At 29.1% G+C, this 26,454-nt stretch overlaps 2 protein-coding genes across 2 annotated transcripts in view; both read left to right on the top strand.

Moving 5' to 3' along the window:
* The first annotated feature begins 1,379 nt into the window (after window positions 1-1,379).
* LOC112681679 lies at window positions 1,380-5,095 on the top strand. Its single transcript, XM_025551962.1, has 7 exons — window positions 1,380-1,701; window positions 1,794-1,946; window positions 2,488-2,637; window positions 2,721-3,798; window positions 4,275-4,512; window positions 4,586-4,813; window positions 4,879-5,095. Exons 1-7 carry the CDS (start codon window positions 1,592-1,594, stop codon window positions 4,932-4,934), a joined length of 2,013 nt encoding a protein of 670 aa, XP_025407747.1. The 5' UTR covers window positions 1,380-1,591; the 3' UTR covers window positions 4,935-5,095.
* A 13,451-nt stretch (window positions 5,096-18,546) lies between these two features.
* The window catches only part of LOC112681680 (dynein heavy chain 12, axonemal-like), a 31,509-nt gene continuing 23,601 nt past the window's right edge, over window positions 18,547-26,454 (top strand). The window contains exons 1-10 of the mRNA XM_025551963.1: window positions 18,547-19,032; window positions 20,222-20,544; window positions 24,039-24,216; window positions 24,308-24,483; window positions 24,563-24,715; window positions 24,806-25,004; window positions 25,180-25,344; window positions 25,752-25,926; window positions 26,023-26,188; window positions 26,254-26,358. Coding sequence (XP_025407748.1) covers window positions 20,237-20,544; window positions 24,039-24,216; window positions 24,308-24,483; window positions 24,563-24,715; window positions 24,806-25,004; window positions 25,180-25,344; window positions 25,752-25,926; window positions 26,023-26,188; window positions 26,254-26,358 — 1,625 coding nt within the window. The 5' untranslated portion in view covers window positions 18,547-19,032; window positions 20,222-20,236. The remainder of the gene's footprint in view (window positions 19,033-20,221; window positions 20,545-24,038; window positions 24,217-24,307; window positions 24,484-24,562; window positions 24,716-24,805; window positions 25,005-25,179; window positions 25,345-25,751; window positions 25,927-26,022; window positions 26,189-26,253; window positions 26,359-26,454) is intronic.

Here is a 26,454-nt window from a genome sequence, read left to right as displayed (position 1 = left end):
TTTGATTTCGACTTAAAATCATAATAGGTTCGGTTCGGTTCGAAAAAATAATTTACAGTTCGGTTCAAGTTCGGTTCGATTTAAAAAATCAGGTTCGATCCATCACTAGTTTTTTTATAAATTAAAATACTTAAGGCCGCATTTTGAAGTTTCACCCCGAGCACAATATTTGGTTGCTACAACCTTGCACCTAACTCGCTTATACCTTGAGCCCTGATGTCGATTAACTATGACGGCAATCAAGGCCGTATCTAGAAATTTTTTTCAGGAGGGGTCCAAAACATGTATACTGTAATTTTATTGAATTTAGATTTTAACTTTTGATATTTGGTTAAAAATAAGACAGAAAAAGATTTAATTTTCTCTTATTAAAATTAATATCATATTTTCATACGATATTATGATACAAAATTAAAAGCAGTCCATGATTAATTGGAGTTTAAGTCATTTTAGACAGAAAATTTATGATGGTATTAAAAATAAATAAGTATTTTAAACATTCTTTAAATATTGAAGACTTTTCGGGTGGGAGGGGGTCAGACACCCTGGACCGTCCAAGAGATACGGCTTTGACGGCAACACATGTCGTCATTTCAATTCGCTCCGTATTTAATGGAATTCCCCCGATGAATAGGGATAGCAAACATTTCCCTGACCTCGATATATAGGTAAACGATATATCGATAATCTAAAATATCGATGTGCCTATATTATCGAAGGGAAAATATCGTTGTACCCCGATATAATCGACATATTTTCACCAAAAATATTGATATATCGAAAAAATTAAATTAAAATAATTTATTTAAAAAAAAAATTTAATTAAGGCGAATCGTCCATGTCAATGAAGTGGATTTGAGTTCAATTTGTAATTGATGTAGAAACGCATATTCCTACAACACTATTCAATGTATACATAATATCCGAAATCATGAGGAATTAATCACACTGATAGTATTTGTATTGAAAACCTTTATTTAATTGTTATATATTATTATTATATTATATATTATATTATATTGTTTATACGATGTAGAATTCAGTATTTTTAATTTCTCTAATTAGCATATCATGTGCTATTGTACCAAGTAAGTCAATAAACTCATTTTGAGAATGCACCCCCAGATAGGGATGGTGAAAATTTCCCTGACCCTCGATGTATCGGTAAACGATATATCGAAAACCTAAAATATCGATGTGCCTATATTATCGATGCCAATATATAAATATATAGATATTTTTTTTGCCATCTCTATCGATGATGACGCGTCGTGTTTGAAAACATCGCGACCGCGGTAACAACAACAATAACAACACTGCTCAAGGCTGTCCATCATATGATTGATAAGCGTTATCGACTCACAAAAGACCTTACGCCGTTATTGGTTGACGACATCGCGGTGAGTACTCCGTTATCTCGCGCACTCTGTCGTGTATGCTCTCGTCCGAGGCGACGTTCTCTCGTTTCTCAAAGTGCTCTTCATCCAAAACCGAACCCGTCGGAAAACACCGCCCCAAGACGTGTTCCACAATTCCGTCGGGTGTCACAAATGTACGTGCAACTTCCTAATGGTAATCCGTCGAACTGTTTATGGAGTCGTTGGATTTACTGAACCTGCGAGCGGGTGAATGCTCGTTTTTAGAAATAGCCTTGGCCGATGTCAGACATTACACCAGAACATTCCTTTCGGACGATAACAAGTGCGTATAGTCTTGTACAAACAGTTATTTTTACTCGCTGTACTTAAAATCTGCTCACATCATGTTTTTTCGTTTACTTACTGCTACTCTAGACAAGTCGTTCTGGTATATCCGCCGTTTAACGCACGCAATCGCTTCCTGATACACACCTTGGTACAAAATTATTTTAACGAATTGAACACCATTTCCATTGGTAATAGCTACGGAAGACGTACTGTTGTTTATCACTCATCACTAAAACCAATGTAAGTTAAAGAATTTGACGTATGTAAGTTTTGAATATGTTTCTTTCCTTAAGACATTAATTTAACAACATCAGTACTTAAATGTATTAAGTATGTAATATTATATTTTAAGACTTAATGTTGAATTAACATTTCTATGTAGATACCATTTTATAAAATGTTACTTTTAACACATCAATTTTTTAATCTGAATAATTTGACTATGGTTCTATAATATCTTTTTCATTATTCTTTTTAAATTTACCATACTCATTTATCTTAACAATTAATTAGTATATCACATTTTGTACTAATGTTCAATTTTCAACAATATTTTATTGTTTATTTCTGTTTATAGTAAATTAATAAATAAGTACAAATTTAATTTTGTAAAAACAAAAAAAAAAAAAAAATCTACATTATTAATTAGAACATATTTTAATAAATTTCATATCAAATTCATAAGTTAATTATTATATGTTAATAAAATTTTACTTTTAATAATTTTTTCAATATTACAAAAGGGATAGGTACAAAAATGTTAATAATATTATTTTACTAGGCTTTGTGAAACATTAGAAGAATCTAATGAAATACTTGACGAAAATGACACGAATATCAATCGGCCATACAGAACACCTAACGAAAGAAAAGCTCAAGAAAAATTATTGCAGTCACTCTTGCCTAAGAAAAAATTAGATACAAGTTCAAAGTAAAGTAAAATTGATTATAGTTATATTATTGTAGATCATTACTAAGTATTAAATCTATATATAATTTTCAATTTTTTTACAGATTAACTCGGCGTAAACAATGTAAAAGACCAGATATTCCTATTTATATACCTAAAGCACTTAGAGGTTTAGCTAGTAATACTGCCCTTAATACTAATAGCTCAAGTAATAATTCAAATTTAAGTAGTCCCAATCAATTAGATGCCAACTCTGGAATACAACATAGTTCTGATAAGATTTTATCTTCAAAAAATATAAAAAGTTCATCACCAAAGTTAAACCTTAACAATTATAATGTACTCGAGTCACTTAATTCTTTTAACTTTGTAGACTTAACAAATAATATGGTTTTTGATGGCATAAATAAAGAACTTTCATTAAATGATGTATCATATCAGACCTCAGACCCGTCTTCTAGTAATTTGTCTGATTTTGTAAATATTAATGAATATAATTCTAATGAATCTGTATCTAATGCATGTAATTCTAATGAATTGAAAATGAATGAAATAGTTAAAAAAGAAATTCCTACCTTGAAAAAAGATGAATTACAATTCCATGATATGGAAACTAAATTTAACAGTTGTAATAATATTTCAACGACCTCAAGTCTTCCACAAAATGTATCTGAAATTGTTGGTAGTTCTCAAACTTGTACTGAAAATGCTGCTTTAGTTAACGTACCTGATTTTCAAATATCAGATGTTAACTGCACAATTGTACCAAATGAAAAAAGAGAACCTCAAATAAATAATATAACGATGGATTCAAAAGTTGATAATATTAAAATAAATCATGATATTAATCTAGAAAATGTAGTTGTTGATTCTAATAGTTCTATAATGGCATTGGAAACTGAATATAATTCAAATTGTCTGCATTATTGTTTGGATGACAGTTTTATTAGTGGACCATTGACAGATTCAGAAGAAAATAGTTCTAAAAACATAGTTGGAGAATTAATTGTTCAACCAAGTTCAGTGGTTATAGAGAAGTCTCCAAAAATTGTTGAAAATAATGAACAAATAGATACAAAGAAAAAGAAAAAGAAAAAAAAAGTTATAAATGTAGATGAATGCAGTTGGGAAGATTTGTATGATAAAGAAGATGATTATATACATCCATTACTCATGAAAGAAGTAAGTTATTTATTTGTATTTTATTATCTAATTAATAATTTTAAAATTAGTGGTCAGCCAATTTTCTTTACTCGTCTTGCTTTCATTGTTCATTATAGTTTTTTATGTTTTGCATAAGTTCTTAATCCAGTAATCCATTTCATTATTGTTATCAAGATTTTTGTTTATATTTGATAATATTAATTGAATTAATTTGGCAAAAACATATTGTTATAAGTAGTATAAACTTATAAATGATTTCATTAATAATTTAAAATTCAATATGATATTAATATAATAGGAGAAAAATGTATTGAAATATATCTTGCATACATTTTTTTAAAGAATTTTTCATAAGAGACTTTATAATTATTAGTTATCTTATAGTGATTTTATTGTTGTACATTCTGCAATTGTTTTTATTACTTTTTAATGATTGTAAAATATATTTAATTACAATTTTTATTTTTTTTTTTCTAAAGTTTTTATTTTTTTAGTTAGTCTCGACAATGGGTAAAGTACAAGTAAAATGTGCTAAAGAAGATTATCGCAATCATCAAACAATGGAAGAACGTTCGGGTGATGGGGAGTGTGTCATTGAGGTTTATGGATTTTCTTCTGATCTGAAAACAGTTGATTTAATGAACCAATTTGCAGCATTCCGCAAAAAGCATTTCGAAATTATTTGGGTTAATGATACTCATGCATTAGCAGTATTTGAAAGTCCATTTTTAGGTGAATATTACAAAATGCTTGCTTTTAAGAACTATAGTTATATATTTATGGAATATTTTATGTTATTGAGTAGCTGATCAAGCATTAAATACACCATTTGCTCTTGTGAAAACGAGACCTCTTAAGAATGCTATCAAAGAATCAAAACTTAAAGCTGAGACAGTTACACCACTTCCAGCAACTAGGCCTAAGACTTGTTCTGCAATGGCTAGACGTCTAGTGAGTAGTGCTTTGGGTCTAAAGGTAAATGTATCAACAGATCTTCTTAATGCAGAACGTACATTGTTGGCAAATGCCAAAGGTAATTCAATTTATAAATTATTTTAATGAATTTTTATAGTTAATCTGTTCATTTATTTTATTCAGAGAAAAAGATTCGCGATGCTCAACTTAAACATGATATATGGAATGATGAACCTTGAACACCATCTTAAATACCTAATTTGTAAAAATACAGTCAATTATATTTATTGAAGTTACCAATTTCATAATTTATACAAAATTTGAGCAATATATATATATGAATTTTATTTTTATTTTTACAATAAAATCAATCTAATTTTTGCTAAGGACATTTTGTCAATTTGGTATTGTATTATTTAACTAAATGTAAATAAGTAATTTTAATTTTTTTACTAACGAAGAAATATTAAAAACTTAATCTTTTAAATGTTGGTATAAGTCTATGTTAAATTGATGTCAACGATATAATGAATTTTTCTAATTTTATTTTTATTATCTTTTATTCTATTTTATGGTTTACGTCATATTGTATAGTCCTATATTTTTTATATAGCTTGTTTATTTGATATTATTATAGACCTACGTATAAGTGTAAGGTCTATGGCTACTATAAATATGTATAGCTGAAATGTAGTAGGTATTTAAAATGCAGGTAAGGTGGGGGACTGCAGTATCAGACTGGCTTAAATAGTCTACTATGAATTTTGTTCTATTTATTATTATATTTTATTTTAAGACCTTAATTTTAAATAATTTAATGTGTTGAATAAGCCTATATGATTTAGATCTAATGTATAATTTTGTGTTCACACTATAGACCAATATAGCTTTATAGTTGGGGGATGTGAGACAAAGCTTCCCCACGGTTTTGTGTTAAGAAATTATGCTTCTTGGAAGGAAATTTTTAAATTTCTGTATTGAGGTCCCCATTTAATTTTTCTCATTTCGAGCACTGCACCACACAATATATAAAGTGGTATTATTAATACGTATGGCTTTAGAGCAACGTAGCCAATTTATGTTCTATGAATAATTCAAATACCACTTACTTATTTTCTCATTAATCAGGGTGTAGCCATTCAACCATATTGTACATCTGGAATTTTGATATAATTTACTTAATATATTATATATTATATAGGAGTTTCAAAAAATTTATTTTTTCGAAAATCGTAGATCAAAGCAGTTTTGGGTTCTGGTCTCTGGACATTTTTCTACTTTTTGGTTACCTCAGAAATATATTTTTTATAATTTGTAAATTATCATAATTACCGTTTGAAGTGGTACACGTGTTAATTACTATAGTATAAATAAAAATTATTAGAATACACGATGATTATACGTTTTTTTGGACCTAAAACATTTTTTTAAGTTGAAACTGCCACAATCTAAAATAGTTAAATATCTCCCAGGCAATTCGGCTAGTGTAATATTTATAGTTCGAAAAAAAACATTTGCTATCAAAACAAAATTAAAACTATTCTACAGTTTAATGTTGTTGAACTTTTTTACAGTAGATAAGACATGCATACTAATGCTTTGGATTGACACATTTTTCCACTAACCAAAAATCAAAAATAAAAATAAAAAATCATACATTCAACACTAGGCATGACTAGAAATTTAATCTACAACGTATACGATGTTTACATGTGTCTTTCATTATTTTTAGAATTTTAATCATCGAGCACTTTCTTGTATAGAACTTTTGATTCACACCAATTGTTTTGTAATAAATGTGAAATATTACTGTACGCCGCACGTGTATTAACAAACGTACATCGGCTTTCGCAGACCAGTATTTCAGGGGCGTCTACAATACTTTTGGACCCTATCTGAACAAAACTTGTAAGTATATTCCATAAACTATGTTGTTTAAGTATATAGTGGTGTATTAGTCCCAATGGATAGGTTTTCCTTGAATCTCGTATGTTTTTCTCTGATAGCTTCAATTATTTATGATTGTACTTTAGTAGTCAAGTGTAGTCATTATATTATCGCAGCAAGTTTTCGCACGAAGATTTAGAAAATTTAGTTATTTTTTCAGTTTCGAAACATCGTTTATTATTTACCGAATATTTTAGAATTAATTACATTTAATTTGAACTAAAACAGTGAAAATACGGAGCCCTTACACTTAGACTTCAATCGTATAGCTCCATTTACAACGTGTCGGGGGTCGCCCGCGAATACCAGATACGGTAGACTTGCCTTTCGTCCCGGTTTGACTGGAACATTCCCAACCGATCATTCAGTTTGCCCCGGTTAAAAGAAGCTGGGGTAATATAACAATTAATAATGTATTATTTAATAACATAGATAATATTGTACAGTATATCATTGTATTATGGTTAACTAATCAGCATAGTTATAAACAATAATAATTTATTTTTGTATTGGCCAATAAATATTTAAATTACAAAATGTTATATTTATTTCCATATGAACGTTTCATAAAAAAAAATAACAGTCATTCAATATTATGTACCGATTTGGAGATTTAAAATTCTGGCGATCCTACAAATATCCCCCTGCCGTGCGCACGTCTATGCACAGAATCATGTACTCGAATAGAAACGAACTATTAACCTTTACAGCTCATTTTAATTAAATCGTCCGAACAAGTGACGTTTATTATACACCAACGTGTACGTTGACTTCTACAGGACTTCGACCGTTCGGTTCATTTGAAACGGCCGTTCCCTTGGAACCAACCGATACAATAGTGTCGAGTTGCACGCCGATCCATTTGCTGCCGTTAAACGACCGATATTTGATACGCCATCAAATGTCCGTACACTTTATATAGCACTTAGTTCTCCGCTCGTTGAGTTGAGGCCAACATGAATATTGCATTCACCGTAGCGAGTCTATTTTTAGAGGATTGAAAAACAAATATGCTGCTAGACTTCTTGTCCGGTCTGTCATCATTACAGCCAAGACTTGATCGGGGGGGGGGGGGGGGAGGTCTACAGCCGTGGTCCACGAGTTGAAAGTGCCCACTTTCAGTGTTCTAAAATCGTTGGCTAACAAATATAATATTTTGTCAATTAATTGTCACTATACTACAATATACAAATATAATACAATTATTTTAATTAATATTTATTACAGATTTCAGTAGAAAAATGAAATTTTTTTCAGGTTAAAAGGCCTTACCAAAAGTAATAGCAACCTTATACTATAACCATTATTTGGCTCTGATTACAGTAATACGAACTTCATTGTGTTCACCGTTATGGACATGTTGATTGTTGCTTCTTTGGCGTTCTCAATGGCTTATTAATTTGCACGGATAACACTTATCAAATTAGTGTTTACCTTCGTTTTTATATATTAAACACCGATAGGAAATTTAGTTAATGTTTTAAAAAATGTACGATTTATGTAGGCAAGGCTTCGACTTTCAGAGTTAAGGTCTCAATATGAACTCAGAGAATTATAGCAATTTATATAAATATATTTTTATTATCTGTTAATAGATAATTTTTTCAATGATTGAATAATTATAACATTTTTCTTTGGTAAGTTGCCGTTAACTTATGTTTGTACAAATAAAAAGTTAGTGTTCTCGTAGATCACTGACTTACATTGATGTTCCTTCACGTATCTTCAAAGACGAAATGCTGATTGGTAATAAATAGTTCAATTGTTATGAAAATTATGTATTATATCATTCTTGTTTTCATCATCCATCAGTAGCGCAATCAGGAATTTTTCATGGGGGGGGGTCTGACAAAATAAACTAATATACAAATAATAAAAAATTATAATATGTATATCTAGAATATGATATTAATATACTATTATACATACCAAGGGGGGGGTCCAGACCCGGAGTCCACCCCCCTGGTTGCGCCACTGTCATCCATCATTATGTTTTCTGGTAGTTCTTGACTCTTTAAAACTGAGAAGGATCTCTCTCTGCTAGCATTTGAACATGGCATAAATATAAAAAGTTTTAAAGTTATTTCCAAAATAGGAAATGAATCGTTTAACTTTGATACTGTTAATACTTCAAGAAAACTGTGCATAGATAATTTTTCATCTTTTGAAAAATACTTCATTATTGTTTTAAATTGTATAATTTCATTTTCAAGGTCCGGTTATAAACACTATAAATATTTATTAATTACTTTGATTTTTCTCTGTAAAATATCATCGTCAATTTCTTCCACATTAAAAAAAAACTCGAAAAACTAATTTATTTTAATATAAGCATTTGTATGCGATTTCCACTCACATTGATTGAAAATAAAATATAAAGCACGTTTGTTTTCTAGTCAATCGTGATTCGTGAATAGAATTCGTCAACGACGACAACTATCACCACTAGACAAGAGAGAGAGAGAGAGAGAGAGAGAATAAAAACAATTGCTTAGAATTTAATAATCTGACGGTTATAAATACTCACTTAGAGATAAGAGATATATGTATATAAGAAATACAATAAACAAAATTTTATATCAGTGTAATGAAAATAAATATGTATAGGTCCGAGCGCTAAATAATAATAATATGGTTTTACCGTTGATATGTTAAACGCACACTGACGAAATAACTCAGCGGCTTAATATAATATAATATAACTATTATAATTATAATATTATATAATTGTTATTAATATTTTTCAATAATAAATTAATAATTTTTCCTAAAAACTAGTATATACCTACATTAGAAAATTTCAAAACTATTGTTGACGTTGTCAAAAAATTACCGCCCCTAAAATTTTGCCGTCCGGGTCAGCTACCCCCTTCCTCATCTTAACCCGACACTGGCCTATTCAGATACGGGAGAATGACAGTTAGGCTTTGCAGTCGTCGCACAAACTATTCGTCTATTCGTATTATTTATTTTTAGAATTATTTCATTTTTATACATATATATTTCATAATTTTATAAGTTGTACATATTTTACAATTTTTTTTATACATTATACATATATACATTATATAGGTATTAGATGTTTTTATAAGTCCTACATATTTTTAATTTTTTATTTATATTATATATTACATATTAATAGACGCTTATTTGTATACGATTATAATTATTAGTTTATGACTTTTTCTAGAATATTTATTGTATATATAATGAATTTTTCAGAAGCTAAATAAATGATATGGCAATCTATGGCAACATTGCACATAAATTCGTTCTCAATCGTATCATTTTTTGGGTTTTTTTTGGGTCAGCGGTTTGTTCTTTGTTAATTTTAAGTGTTCTCAATCGTTCGGCCAAAAAGGTACAACGTTCTCAATCGTATGATAGCCATAATCAATATTATTACCAAATATGTCTACGAATTGACAATACAAATAGACCTGTTGGCTGTTGAATTATAAATTAATTTGATTTTGATATAAAATATCGATTTTTAATTTTTTTCAATTTCAATATAAATTTTGAAAATCATTACCAACCATTAACGATTTTGATATTGATTTTGATTTTCTAAAAGATTTTTAACGATTTGTATCGATAATTGAAATCGATTTTGAAATCGATTTCAAGCCCTGTATAAAATGTGCATGATTTAATGCAATATGTTAAATAAAAATTCACAGTGCAAAATATGAGAATAGACACACGCAGTCAAGTCAACACAAAACAATAGTAACATAATATAATTTTCGAGTAAGTTTTTGTTGTTATAGTGAATATTAACCAGCTACCGTGATGATTATTATGAAGACAAGTATTGTATGATTATTTTAATAATTAAAATCACAGGTTTGTGGTTTATATAAATGTAGGTTTATATAAATGTTTGTGTATACAAATATCGACAAATCAACCATAAGAAAATGTAAATTAAATTGTACGAGGAATATGATAATGTAAAATCATAAAGTTCAATAATTTTCAAGAATATTTTCTGATAGGCTACATACAACATAATTTGGTAGGTAAGCGCCCTAAAAAAGTGTTTGGTATTGATAGTTTTGGATATAGATATGATAATGAGCAATAGTATTGATGAAAAAGTGAGCTATCTTTGTACATTTATTAAACACATATATAAAAAAAAAAAAAAATTGACTTTTAATTAAATCCTGGCCTATTATCATAATGTTCAAGTAGCAAATAATGTTTATATTTAATTATTATTTTTTAGCACATTGTTCTATATATATTTGCTAACACAAGTAGAGAATAAAAAAAAAAAAAATGCAAAATATACAAAATATCTAAGCCTTTATTATCTAAAATATTATTGATGAGGTATCTGGGGACATGTACTTTTCACGATGATTTTTATCAACGAAATAACAATTAACATTTAACCTGGGTACATGTGCGAATGCGTAGGTAAAAGCATTAATCGTGGTTTAATATTTTCTTATCTCTCCACCGCACGTGACCCAACCACTCGTTTTCTCTATCACTAAAATATATATCATATTTGATTAAATTATATATTATGTTTAAAATGTACAGGTTTTACAAATTATGTTTAATTATCTGTATTATATATAATATATAGGTATATATAGTATTAGTATTACGGTATGTATGTAAGTAGGTTAATATTCACGAGTAGAAGTTATGTTGCACCGAAGAGTTACGAATAAAACAAAATACAGTGATGATCCATAGGTTCATATTGGTTTTAACCATCGCTAAGTACAATAAAAAGTTTACTTCTGTGTGTCTTTCTGCCAGCTAAAATAGTTTTTTTCTGGTGAATGTGATGTTTCCGGTTTAGTTGTGAGTCGACGTATGTTCCCAAATATTTTGTAGATTGATTTGTCACTGTTAATTTTGATTTCCCAACATCTAGTCCAATTGGATACGTTATTAAATGTCTGAAATGTAAATTAAAATATTTTTAATTTTGTTATTGCCTCGTTAATAATATTTAAATAAAAAAACTGAGATACAATTAATATGTAATAAATAGTTACCATATTCATAATTGTATAATAAATTTATTTTTAATTATTTATTAACTATATATATAACCTAGCCATTCCTGCTAAGACCAAGACTGAATTGTTTTACCACGGGCTATCGAAGTTCAAGTTAAGCTCCTCATTCATAGTGTATAGCATTATTCAGGACTTCCGATCGTAGTACGTTTAAAAAATTATACTTCACAATTAATTCGTTCTCGGTTCGGCGTCTCGTAAATCAATTTCACTACACATCTATTGCAAGGGATATCGTATATTAAATTGCATTTATCCACTAAAAAAAATGAAAATAATTAAATAATTAAAAACTTAATACCATGCTTAAATCATATTTTCTTCGAAACAAGCTATATAATTCTTTCATAGTGAGCTGAAGCAATTAATTAAAGGTCAAAAAAAAAAAAAGAATAAATAAAATAAATAATTAGTGTTTTCTTGATTTATAGTTACAAAAACAGAACTAAAACGAGCTTTTCAATACCAAAACCATCCAACTAATTTATAATTTAAAGTAAAAAATATAATTATTTTACATAATAATCGTCTACCGGTAAGGGATCATAACTTCAAACGATACTATCACCGCCTTAGAAGTGTAGATTGTCTATTAGATTTATGAGGCTTCGAGACGTTTATTTTAAATTAAGAATTTATTTTGCAGAATGACCGTGTAGCTGCTGGTCGCTGGCAATGAGACGTTCGCCTGAGGTATAGTATTACCAAAGGAGCTAGGTTCTCATAAGATCAAAGATAATAATTTGTAATTAAAAAAAAAAAAATCCTACTAATGCATATCAAAAGAGAAGAAAAAGTCGAGAATAAATAAACGTGGCGCTATGTCGTAACTTCATACAACCAGTGTTTTTCATAATTTATTGCTCGATCGAACAGATCTATTTGAATAGAAACTATGTAAGCTAGTTTTAAAAGTTTTTAAAAATTAATAAATGCATAAAACATCATGAGCCTAGATTCATATAGGACCGGAGGTGATGTGCATAATCGTAACAGAAATTATTGTAAATATTAAAACATAACATTTTTATACAAAAAAAAAAAAGATTTATTAACACATTGTATAAGTACATAACAATACTTAATAGTAAATGTCAAGTTACATATTAGTATGACATTAAGATAATCGATGTGAAGTATAGATTATCCTTTTTTATTGATGAACGGGCCCAATTATAAATAACGCGTAAAAAAATAAAAGTTAGAAAATTTTTGAAACAGTGATCATTCATTATAATGGTAGTAAAACGAGAGCAAACTGGCAAAAAAAATGTGAACAACAAAAATCGTTAATTCATGAAATGTAACTAAATACAAATTTGTGCAAACCAACTGACAAATATGTGTCTTAAAATATGATATTAATTAAAGATCGATCTGATATAGTAAGAGCAAAAAGCCAAAGTATTGTGATAAATTATAAAAATAAAGTGTGATTGGTATGCTTGCAAAAACAAGGGTGTGCATGTTGTCCTATAATATTCAGCCGGATTTGAAAAAAAAAATAGATAGCACCTATAAACTACTGCACGATGAAGTGGCAGTTGATGCAAAAATGCAAATGTATTCAATTTTTACAACGAAAAATCCGTTCACTATTGTTTCTTCGCCTACAAAATTAAAAAAAAAAAAAAAATCAACTTTAAAAAAGTTCACACAACCGCATCTGATATGTTGTAAAAGTTCACTTTTGCACCAGCAAAAGGCTTAATCAATGCGGTTAGAATTAGACGTGGAAAAAATATAATATATAAAGCTTACTTGGGTCGTAGTTATGAAAGGTGAAGTTTTTGGTAATGAATTCCACGAGGGTTTTGAACATAGTTTTGGTAATACGACCCGCATCGTAGTATGGCTTCATGTGGGCCACGACCAACTTGACTTTTCTCTTGAAGGATATCAATTGTTCTTCGGATTGGGAGAGTTGGAATCCAAGTCGTGTTCCGGTGGTCTTCTGGAAGTAGCGGTGAGAGCATTATGTTCATACAGATCCGTACTTTTTCCGACAACTCCTTCAACTGCCTGCGAAATTCATGTTTCGGCAACGTGGGCACTGTTCACTGGATTGGTCGCCACAGCATCGACGATGTTGTTTCGCATTGAGGTCGGCTCGATGCAAGTGATAGATTGATCAACGATGAAGCGCAGACAATTTAAAACCAAAAATATGTCCATGATGTCTACCATTGTATTCGATTCAAACGGTTCGAACGCATTTTTTGTACAAGTGGACAGTTGTAATTACCGAAGTTGGTGTGAGTCGCAAGGATCGCATCTTTATTGGTTACGGTAACAGGTGGAACATTAAATTCACTAGAGTTATTTTAAGCGATAGTTGCCGAGTTATCATCATCGGATATTTCAATGTCCATTCGTTCATCTACGCGCGAAGATGTGATATTCACCTCTGCTGCCGCTTTTCCTTCCGAAAGAATTTCTTCGCTTTGCAGTTCGACGTTGCTGTTTACAATTATTGTCTTTAGAGAATTATGCATCGATCCCGTATTAATGCTTAATAGTATGTCATTGATCTGCGAATAATATAAACAATTTTCAACCAATTGTTTTCATCGCTCCAACTGGTATGCATAATTAATATTTTATAAATATAGTTGTATGTAAAAAAATGTAAGTTTTTAGTGTGCCTGTGATGTTAAACGGTTGATGCACAACAATTCCTCGGTTCCGACCGCATATGCATGCGAGATTAAGGAAATTGACAGTGTTGGACTTTAACCGTGGTTTTAATTTATTTAAAAAACATACTATGCACGCCATTCCTTCGCGGTATAAATTGGCCACCATGCAATTCCTGATTCCTTTTTTTTCCATCTCGGCTATATACGAGTTATTATATCTGTTGATCAAAGTGGCAGTCCTTAATCAATGCGCCTAGATTTTCTTCTAGTGTTTCGTACAGCTTTTTCAAAAATTCCCCTCTGACCATATCACACAATTCGAAGTCTACAATCTCAGTGTCCATGTCCATTGGAGTGGTCGGCAAGTCAAAGTTCCACACGTTAGTCATCATAATTAATCGATATGCTTCCGTATTATTATTATATAATTATAACGTTAAATTCGTTTGCAATGACGTTTTACGTTTTAAGATTGTATAGAAAAATATTTCACGAGCAAATGTCAAAAACAAATTGTCAACGTTAGCAACTAACAAGTGAAAGATTTATTCCAAATCAACAATTGCATTAGAAGTGTTGAATTATTTTTAACCCATTTAATATTAACAACCAGATTTTTGTTTGTCTGTTTATTTCCATTGTGAATTAAAATATTTTAAAATGTGACTAAACATTTTACTGCTCAATGGTATTTTTCTTAGCTCATAAAAATTAATGACAATCAACTGAATCAATCTTTTAGAGCAGTTAAAATTATGAAAGGGTGATTATGGTAAACAATAAACATAGACATAGCCTAGTTAATTTAAATTGTTATACATTTGAATAGTAAAATTATAACATTGTTATTTTTCATAATTATAATTTTTATTACTATTATTAAGAAATATTAACTTTTGTTTTATTTTAATTTTCTCAGTTAATTAGTAGTTAATTAGTTTGGTTAGGTATTACCTACTTTTTTATTTTAGAAATTAAAGTATAAGTAAGTATTATTAAAATGTAAAAATTAATTAATATTATTAAATATTAATAAAGGAACTCTTTAAATATATCGCAAAAAAAAATCAATATAATAATTATCATATTGAATTTAAAATTTTTAACTAAATGTATTTGGATAATATGTATTTTTAATGCAAAATATTGATATAATTTTTATCAACCATGAGGTTCTGAATATTAGTTGAGTTATTATTATCTTAGTTACAGTAATTAGAGATGTTTGCAATATCAAGTACGTTCGTTTGCGTAATTTTCACCTGTTATTCGGATCATCATTGTTCAACGCTGTAGTCCAATAACCAGGTGTATATATTTAATTAATATAATGATTATTTTATCGAAATTATATTATATTTTATATATAATATAATTTATTATCATTATAATTGATTTCAAAGGTTAAAAGTTAAACTCTTTTGGTACAATTTTTGTTTTCTATTTAAAACGTCGTACATCGTAGACTTGTTAATACATTTCAAACAAACTAGTTTTTCCGTTTAAAACTTCTCGAAACCCACGGTACGCTACCGGAGGGATCCACTGTGTGGTACCTATATGATATTATTCAAATGTAGAAAATATTCAGGTCTCAGTTCGAAACTGTTTGATATACGCTCTTCCCGGATACGGGAGACTTTACTAGGCAGAAGAAAAAGCTGAGAAAAATTGTATCGATTTTGATGTTGGAAAGCATAGAATTGAAAAAAAAAGTTATAGAAAAAAAAAATATTAATATTATGTGTTCGGTAAAAAATGGTAAAATTATTTTTCTATGGGACGTCTGTCTGAACCCTGAATTGTATTTATGTTTTCTGCCATCAGGACAATACAACAAGGCTAGACACGTATGAGCATAAGTTAAATAAAATTCTAATTTTCCAGAAAAAATGCACGAACCATAATATTGATAATTGTTATATGCATCAAAACTCATAGCATCATTTTCGCAACCAACTGGATCATTTTATACCGGTTAATAATGATGTTTGCAGATTGCAGATAACGGTGCGTCGAATTAAGTTTGTCACTTGGACGTTAATGACCCGATGAAGTCGAGGTATGTTTTTTTAATTAATAAAAAAAGATAAGAATAAAAATAAAAACATAAAAACGAATTACACGTATGTCATTGTCCGCTAGCATTAAACTCCAAGGAGTGTTTCGACTATCGAATGATTCGACGAGTCGGTGTTCGTCGCTCCTGTTACGGTTTAATTTTCAACCGGTGTCCTGTAAAAATACTGCAAGTATTTATCAACCATTTCCTCCGTTTCCGTGTAATTAACACTTGAAATGTAGTTTGCCATCGGTACGTATAGTTTAGACCTTGGGATACGGCTTTGCACGAACCCCTGGAATAAACAGTGCAAACTAAGAGCAGTCGATGAAGTTGACCGTAAACTTACTCGGTATCTAAAGTTTAGAATAGTGTGCGGGATATTCAAAGAATGATTATCTTCTAGTTTTAACGAGACGAATATTATTGATTTTTGAACATTTACAATGAAAATGCAATATTGATTGTGATTTAGGAGAGTATTAATTATTTATAATATTAGAAACATTGACCACGTGGCTCTTTAAGTTTCAGATATTATTCATCCAAGACACGGAGTTTTAGAAACTTACGCTAATTTTCACGGACTACATATAACATGTTCAGAGTTGCAGTATCTGCACAAATATTAATACTCATGTGATTCACCAAACAAATTATATTATTATGTATTTTTATGATTTTATCAATTCGCTCAGTCGAGTATTATCAGTTTCTTTAGATATTGTTTTCGTACTACACGGACATTTAATTTTCAATTAAAACATGATGATTTATCAAAATTAATTGAGTTACGAATCGGTTAGGTTAAGTTAGATTAGCTAACCTAAAAAGTAACATTAATTTAAAACGCTGCAGTAACTTATATTTAAATGTATAATTTATCCGGAGAAAGAATATTGAAAATTGATGAAACTTTAATTTTTTATTTGCTTGATATTATTTTATTAAATGTAAATTCTTAAAATTTATTTTTTATAAAAATAATATTTTTTTCCGTCATTTTCATCTAATATGTCACATGGGGTTTTATTTAATTGCAGTCTAGATTATGCAGGGAACCTATTTCATATTGAAGCGAGTTGTGTCGTAGGATATGAAATATATTTTACTAAGGAGCGGGCAGGGTGGGCATTGGATTTTATGTTACTTCTGATGGGAGCGATAAAATAATATATCAAATATTATAGGGTTCACCATTATCCTTTCGCCTTACTATTGATGTATATGTAAGTTTTTTTTCTTTTTTTATCAAAATTGAAATCTTAAAACAGGTATTTTTACACTTGTACGTTTTAATAAAAACATGAAAATATGTTTTGAAAATCATAAAAGCAAATCGATAATTGCTGTTTTAATAAAATACAAATACTGATTCGATAACAAAGATTTATTAGATTATCTTTTTATACTAATTATAAATTAATCAATTATGGTTCTAAAGCCGAGTGGTGAAAATTCTAACTACATTCATATAACTACCAGTAAACTTATGAAAAGTTTTGCGCGCAAATAAATGTTATAAAATGAGAGTTTCGAAGTTCGAAATGTATGTTTTTTAAAATATTAAGAGTGTATGTCTATAATAACAATTTAGCCAAATTTGGTTCTTCGAAAACACTTTTGGTTTGAAAAATTATCGATGATTCTTTGTACCCATGGCATATAAAAATAATAACATTTTAACAGTGTATGTAATAAAAACAAATAGACGTAGACAGTTGTAAGCATTTTTGTATGCGGCTATAAGGATTAGAATGTGCAAAATAAAGATTCGTAAGCACATAGGATGGTTACGAATCGAATAAGATTCATATTTGACTTGAGAATACGTTGACACGTTAAAGGATTTAATTCACTGGTATCATTGGTCATACGCGTGCGCGTAAAATCTAAACTCAGGATATCATTAATACGAGTACATTTTCGATTCCGGGTAACGATAAAATAATAGCAACGAATCTCAAAGACAAACGCCAAGACGTTGGTCAATATGTCTTATCTCAATACGCGCATTACTTTAGTGAAAATATAATATTTCAGGGGCGTTCGTACGGACGGTGAGTAATATCAGCGAGGGTGAGCAACAATAATACGAACACACTAGTAGAATACGTATTTGTGTATGTGCGTGTGTCCCTGTTGGTACCCTTGGTTACGATTGGTAACGGATATCCGCACTGTTTGATCTATTCACAATCCACGGTTCGTTAACGATGTGGTGGTCGGTTTAATGTATTTAAAACGTTGTATTGTATCGTTGGGTGTCATTGTTGTGAAATATACCATGAAATATTTTGAAATTCGTGACAGTTATTTACGGATATCGTAATTTAACGGTGTCGCGACTACGTGTATTTCGGTTTTAAATCCAGAAACTTTTTTGCTGTTAAATTGGTGTGTATGTTCTGTTTCGTTTTCCGTGAGACAATCCATAATATAAAACTATACTAAGTATGATACAAACATTTATTAATCACAAAGCATTACTTGATAGCGAAATATTATTAATTGTTTGTGTTCATATCGAGTTAAAACTAATCAATTGTAACTGCAGCCATGAATGTTTGAGTATTGAAGAAGAATAGAAAAATTGAGGAAGAATATTCTCGTTTAGGTCTTGACGATATTAAGTAGGAAAGTAAGTTATGAATTATTTTTATACATACACATAATTATAAATATTGTAAGCAATTTATAATTTAATAAATTTGTCGGTTGACATCTCGATACTCTTTATTCTTCAATAAATCAGGTGTTTTAATATAATATATTTTCGTTACTAATTTGTTATTAAATTTTATTCACAAACGTTAATAATATGTTTTAATGATAATTAATTGGGTACCTATCCATTATTATGATTAATATTTTTATTATAATACTTTGTCGACGATTTTTTGATATACAATGAGATGAGAGGAAATATTTACCTATTTATTTTAATATTGTTTTGCATTTTAAGTTTGACTTTATTTTTATTTTTATTATTACTCAATGTGAATATTTAAAATATTCGATGTTTAAACTTAGACATTTAACGTTAGTAAAAATAATAAGAACAGTGGCCGTAATGCTACTTTATTAGTTGTAATAAATATATTCCTATCTGTTGCTGTTATTTAATTATAAATCAAAATGGTTTTTATTTTAAGCTATACAATATATGTGTTAGCTTAGTTATAATAAATAAAGAGAATATATATTTTTATTTTAGAACTTTATGAGTAAAAGTGGATACTTCAGGAACGTTAAATATTGATAACATTATTGGGAAACTTGTAGTTTATAGTGTATGTGTTAAATATGTAAATATATAAAAAAAGAAAGAAACGAAAATGGGAAATTCTACTTTATTATAGTAATAGTTCAGTTCTATTGAATTTATATAAATACTATAACGTAACGGGTCCGAAAGTCAAACACTATCAGGTCTTCATCAAATTAAATATTTATTAAAATCAGTGTAGTCGAAGTTCTTCTATGACCCTCTCTAAAATTGAACGCAATCAAATAGTTATCAAGGAAAAATAACAGCAAACAAGTATCATACATTGTAAGAGGAAGGCTTAATCGTCGCTAGTTTCCCTTAATTGCGTCTATAAGCTAGGTTAAATCAAATAAATGCTAATAATTTTCGTTATTAAATTCAGATGTGTTATAACTCTAGGATCTATATATTCGCCTATACTTACAAACATTGCTACTATAAAAACAAATAAGTCAAATTTTTTAAAAAAAAACACATTTTTTCGATCATAATTCATAATCATAATTGAATGTTTAATTTTTAATTTTTTTTTTTCTGTTATGGATGAAAAACGTTTTAGTCTTCATTCGTCGCGATGAGCAAAGATTATGTACCACTTAGTCGATCATCGACTTCAAACAAACCATTATTGTACCCGAACAAAATATTGTCCAATATTCCACCGTGTTTTTCAACTTCTCCTCGTAGAACATGTTCACCCTCGGTGTTTTACGATGATACCGGTTGGAACGATGAGAGAGAGATCAGACAGTTCTTGGACACCGTCCCGGTCGTGCCGAAATTGCCGAAAATGCCGGACATCAGTAAATATTTGAATAAGAGCAAAACTGTACAACAAAAGAAAAAAACAAGCGATCGTAGTGCTATAATCAAAAACTATATGTGAGTGTTTACTATTGTGAATAATATTTAAACAATATATATTATATTATAATACATGTATTTGTATACAATAGTATTTACTATTGTAGTTGATAAAATTGTACTCGCGATAGCAACTATATAGTGTAGTCCTCATTTAAGCGCAGCGCCCACCAAAGTAACATGACGCGTAATCTGACGAGTGATATGACAAGTAACGTGTTAGTAACGTGCCATTCGTAAAATTTTATTTATAATTATAACGAAAAATCACTTAATTGCGCTCACCAATTCGACATGTCAGATCATATGTAATATTGTTGTTACTTGTCGCGCAAAATAATAGAGCTTGTACTACTTTTTGTCATTTGTCACGTGGAGAAGCGCATAGACGTTGATAGGTTGACGACATGTGCTACAGAGTAAAAAGTCTTTTTTCTGAATATCTGGTCCAACTAACCTAACCAACTCTTCAAATGTCGATTTTTCCATTCAATAAAAACTTTTAAAACGATCAGGATCGTTTAACTCTTTAAATACGGAGTATACACCACGGGAACAGCAATTTTTACGCCAAAATGGATGGACCCAGTATTTGCGCACAGTAGAACCTTGATTGTAATTTAAATAATTTACTAAATTTATTGCAGCAATAGCGTCTTCATCCTCAGACGACATTTTGGCAAATGAAAAAAAAAACATAGAAATGACTTGTCATTAGAAAATCATGTAATTTTGGTGCGAGTTACACAAATCACTTGTTACTTATTGGTCATATCTAGGGACCGGATTTATATGCAAATGCATATATGTATTGGAATAAGCTTTTTGAAATCTGATGAGCATTGTCCCCGATTTAGATCTTTCTTATTAAAATAAAACTAATTTTATTTTGCATATTTTGTATATTTCAACGTTTTTACCTACTAAATGCATATTCAATGCATATTTATAGTTTTGTAATACATATTATAATTAATAACACATATATTCGTTTTCGTCGTATTTTCACGATCACTGCCACATAATATCGATAAAATTGCGACCGGTGTTTATTTCCAAAGATAAGATTACATACTCATATCATCCAATGCAATATGGTAAAATATGAATTCAATTTTTGTTTTCACTTTTTATTATTGTGGGTATTTATACTTTATAGATTGAAGATAAAGAATGTAAATGGCGACAAAGATGACAAAATATTTTAAAAGATTTTTTATACTTTTTTTAATACCGTATTAATTAATGATTATTTTTTTTATTTATAATACATTTCACATATTTGTACATAATTTTAAACAACATTTTAAGTGAATATTTAAGTACATATTTAAAAATAAATACATATTTTATAGCATATTACAGCATTTTTAGAAGCATATTTTGAGGATTTTTTGTGCATATAAATTCGGTCCTTAGTCATATCACTCAACAGATCACACGTTATGTGACTTTGGTGAGCGCTGTACCTTATAGGAATATTAAAATTAATCAATCCCTCTATGTATCTCAAAGTGGTTAAAAAATCGGAAAATAGGGTTGCTCTTTCGTTTTTTTGAGTTTAATTAAAAAAAAATATGACACTTATCGAAACATGTATAAAGTGTAGTTTATATATATATTTATATTGTCAATGAAAAATATTGTTACATATTTTTCATAAACCTAATATTATTAAAGAAAAATGATTACTACATTTAATTTATTTTACAAAATTTGTTTTTATATGATTATTTATAATAATTTTAGAAACGGTTGGTGATACATCTTGATATATTTTGAGTAAAGACAAAATAAAAATTCCTTAAAGGAAAGGTCATAATTATAATTTCTATATTAATGCAATATTTAGATAAAATTGTAATTAGTGTTTAGGTAATAATCATAAAAATGAGGCCGTGCGTCTAGTCGTCGTCGCGGTATTAAAATCAATATGCTGTTGCTTAATGAGCATTGTGGAACATCTTCCAAAGTAACCAAAAACTGAGAATATTTAATACATTCGAAAGATAATTTTTTGTACACTTATAATAATGATATGCGCATTTGCATAGTGTTTTTTCATACTTTATTGAACCATACTCGTGTAGAGATAACCAAATGAGTTTGTTAGTATATTTACTACTTAGTTATTTATTTTTCTTTAACGAGGTTTTATTAATTACAATTTTAATCTTAAATAATTTAATGTATTTATTTTTAAAATAATTTAAAAATAATGACAATGCAAAAAAAGCTTTTAATTCAAATTGTCTATTAACTGTGAATTTGAATGGCAAAATATCCCATATTATTGGGAAAGATAATGTTGATCGTTTTCCTATTCCAGTATCTGGAGATGGAGTTTGTAAGCTTATTTTGAATGCTTCAAATCTGGAACTGAGGAAGCTATGCCAAATGCTATTGTAGAATCATTATTTCATTGGAGTATAAAAAATCAATTAGTAAACTAAAATTTGACACAACAGCACATAAATTGATCATGTAATGTAGTCGAAAATAAAACCGGTAAGAAATTATTGTAGCTCGCATGTCGTTTTACTACGTGCATTATGACACTCCTTCGACTGATTAAGGGGAGTTGTCAGAACTCATAACTATCTATGTCGGTGGTGGTCCTATCAGAGATACCTATAGCATTAATTCAGCCTAGAGCAGTACATCAGACACATAATGGATTGTTCGTGTTATTTACATCATTAAAATGTGTCATTTAAAAATGCAATAAGTTCATATGAAGAGATTTTAATTTTTTACTGTTCTGATTTATGTATTCTATTAGTTTAAAGTTCTCGTAAAAGATTTAAGTTAACTAAATAAAATTGAATATATAAGAGATGGTTAATACCAATAGATTTAATTAGTTATTAAATAATTGCTTTATTTTCAGTAATTTTATGGAAAATCAACGTCAATTATTTTTTAATTTTATAGTTATAATTTTTTCGGGGTTTTTTTATTAGCTCAGTATAATGTAAACGATACTGTTTCAATAAAACAATAATTTTAATGTATATTTATGGTATTTTTCTTTAGAAATTATATTTACTCAAGATATATCAAGTTGTATCACTAACCTTTACTAAAATATTTATAAATAATCGCATAAAAATCAATTTTGTAAAATAAATTAAATATTAAGTATATTTTAATTTTTCTGAAAATTAGTAGGTTTATGATAAATTTTATAAACATATATTTTCTTGGAAATATTTATGTACATAATTTACATGGTATATATTTTTTGATGATTGCAATCGCTTAGATTAAATTCAAAAAAAAAAAAAAAACGAAAGAACGACCCTATGTATTTTTCAATTATTCGACTGCTTTGAGGACACGAAGGGTTTGATTAATCATGACCAAATTTAACAATAATTACTTCCTTATAGTAACGAACAAAACAGGAAAGTAAGATATCGAAAATTTGAAAGTTAAAAATTAATTAACACTCTAAGTTATGAATATAAATGTTGTGATGAATAAATATTCACTCGCTACATCTTTCTTAGGAACGAGTGCGCTGTAACTCAGAAAATTGACTTGATGATGGCTAGAAAATCGACACCGGCTGGACGTCAAGAAGAAGTCAAGATGCCGCAGATTTACTATCATAAGCTGCTCAGGGGTTTTGCTGATGAAGTAGAACCGACTTCTATGCAAGAATCGTGGATAGAAAATATACTCGAAGTAATATAAAACAACGAACGATATTTTACACTTCGGTGCGCCAATATACGTTTCGTATAATTTTTTCTTAAACACCTGTCGAATATTTTAGAAATCGGAAACTGTGCGCTGGAAAAGAACTAAAGTTTCGGCGTCTCTCATAGACGAAGTGAAAGCTGAATATGTTAAAGTGATAAAGAAGCTGCAAGTTGAAGGTATTGTAAAGCCTATCCCGGACTCTGATCAACCGTTACCGGTAACACCGCGGGAGAAACCTTTGATTACGGCGTAAGTATAATGATTTTTAACTCTATTAACGACGTGGACGCGTGATGATATTTCAAATTGTATTTTCTACCGTTTCCAGTGTGGGGGGTAAAACCAAAAACTATCCGTTGTTTTTGAAAAGAAAAAAGCTTTTGATGAAACGTTTACACACCACTCATCCGACTACGATCAATATACTGTATTTTACAAAACGACAGGTCCCTAAGATGATGATCAACGCCGAATCTTATAAGTATAATTAATTTTCTCTTTGTAGTAGTGTACATAATCATTATTATTACTAGCGAATCGTGTACAATTCGATTTCTGACATTATATTTAGATTTAACGAATTTTCTCGAGACCTCGATGACTTAATGGCTACTTTAGAACATGACTTCAGAAAGCAAGAGACGTACTTGACTAAGGACTGGTACAAGAAAATCATATTGATTTTAATAAAAAGAGGCGCAATAGACGGCATCACATCGAACACACTTCCGCAATTTCTTAAAGGTGTAACAACTATTATAAGTTTGGAAGTATGTTAAAAGTCAAATATTTTAAATAGACATTTACTGTTTTATCATCATATAATATAATTTACATACATAAAAGTACAAAACTACTTATTACTAATTAATCTAATAATTTCATGTCCAATAAAGATTGAAACATTAATCTTATCACGTGTCTGTTTAATCTATTCATTTACAGATGGAACGTATGATATTAAAATCAATTGATCATATAGTGAAAGTATTTGGAAATGCAACTACGGCACCTAAATTAAATTTTAAGTTACAATTTATTGGTTCTAAATGTATTAGCACACCTAGTGTGAGTGAAATATATGATCAATACTGTTCGGTTTTGAATTTAGTAAGTGTGAAACAAAATCAAATTTTATTTATGACGCATTCTTTTTTCTTGGAAAATAATTCTATAGTAATGTAAGAGCTTTAAACGGTTTTTAGTACCATTATTCATAAAATATTTAAATCAATATAAAAATTGAATTTGAATACACAGAAAAAAAAAAATAATAGAACTCACAGTTTTCGAGAAAAAAAATTCCCGTATTCTAACTATTTTTTAATATTCAGCATAACCTTACCATTGTCGAGTTAAAACGCAATTTCTTAAAATATAATTTATTTCTAAGTATTCTTTCGGCAGTACAATTTAAATAATTGTAAAATGTTGGTTTTTAACATATTCAAATTGGTATTTTGTGAATTTTACTACGGTAAATCATTATTATTATTTATTGAAGTAGTTTTCTTTAGCTCAACACTGCTGTCAGTGAATTACCATCCTTGGAGTATCGTTTCGGTGTACCGGTAAATTCTCAGTTTATTTCAATCAAGCGTGGTCGACAGAATTTAGATGAAGCGAAATGTAATTTGGCCGAAAAACTGAATTTTATGTATAATGAACTGACGGCGTACTTGAAGAAATTAGGTTAGACCGAAATAGATTGTAAAACCGTTATATTCCACATTAATAGGTACATTATACATTATAATGACGTTACGTTTTTACGTGAATCGTTTACAGCAAATGATTTCAGTGAAGTTGTAAATGAAAATCAGCGCAAAGATCTTTCTAGGTACCTGGAGGAGCCTCACACGTACGACGAGCTGTTAGGAAAGTTAAATTGGTTTCAGAGTTATAGGAACAAGGCTATAGAGCTGGTAGATGGTTGGAATTTCGAACTCGGAAAGTAAAGTGAATGCGATAATTTTTTCTGTAGCGGTTGTATTGACACTGAAATTATTATTACAATAGTATTGACCAGATTGATATGAAAAATCATCTATGTGATTTAGCCAAGAGCTATATGGATCAAATCATTGAGCACATAGTTTTCAAGCAACTTAGTAACGATGAGAAGTAAGACGTTTATTTTTGAGTTAATATTTTTATCGATAATAATATTTTTTTGATTTGATTTTTTCGTGTTCCTTTATTGTAACTATCTATTCCATG

This window comes from Sipha flava, unplaced genomic scaffold (genome assembly GCF_003268045.1).
Source record: "Sipha flava isolate LNK unplaced genomic scaffold, YSA_version1 194_pilon_pilon, whole genome shotgun sequence".
Classification (NCBI taxonomy): domain Eukaryota; kingdom Metazoa; phylum Arthropoda; class Insecta; order Hemiptera; family Aphididae; genus Sipha; species Sipha flava.
This window is presented reverse-complemented; position numbering and strand designations above follow the sequence as displayed.

Coding starts and splice junctions, on each gene's coding strand:
- LOC112681679 (XM_025551962.1), top strand. CDS start 1,592: ATGGAGTCGTTGGATTTACTGAACCTGCGAGCGGGTGAATGCTCGTTT. Junction 1,947..2,487: donor CACTCATCACTAAAACCAAT/GTAAGTTAAAGA, acceptor TTATTTTACTAG/GCTTTGTGAAACATTAGAAG. Junction 4,513..4,585: donor ATTTGAAAGTCCATTTTTAG/GTGAATATTACA, acceptor GTTATTGAGTAG/CTGATCAAGCATTAAATACA.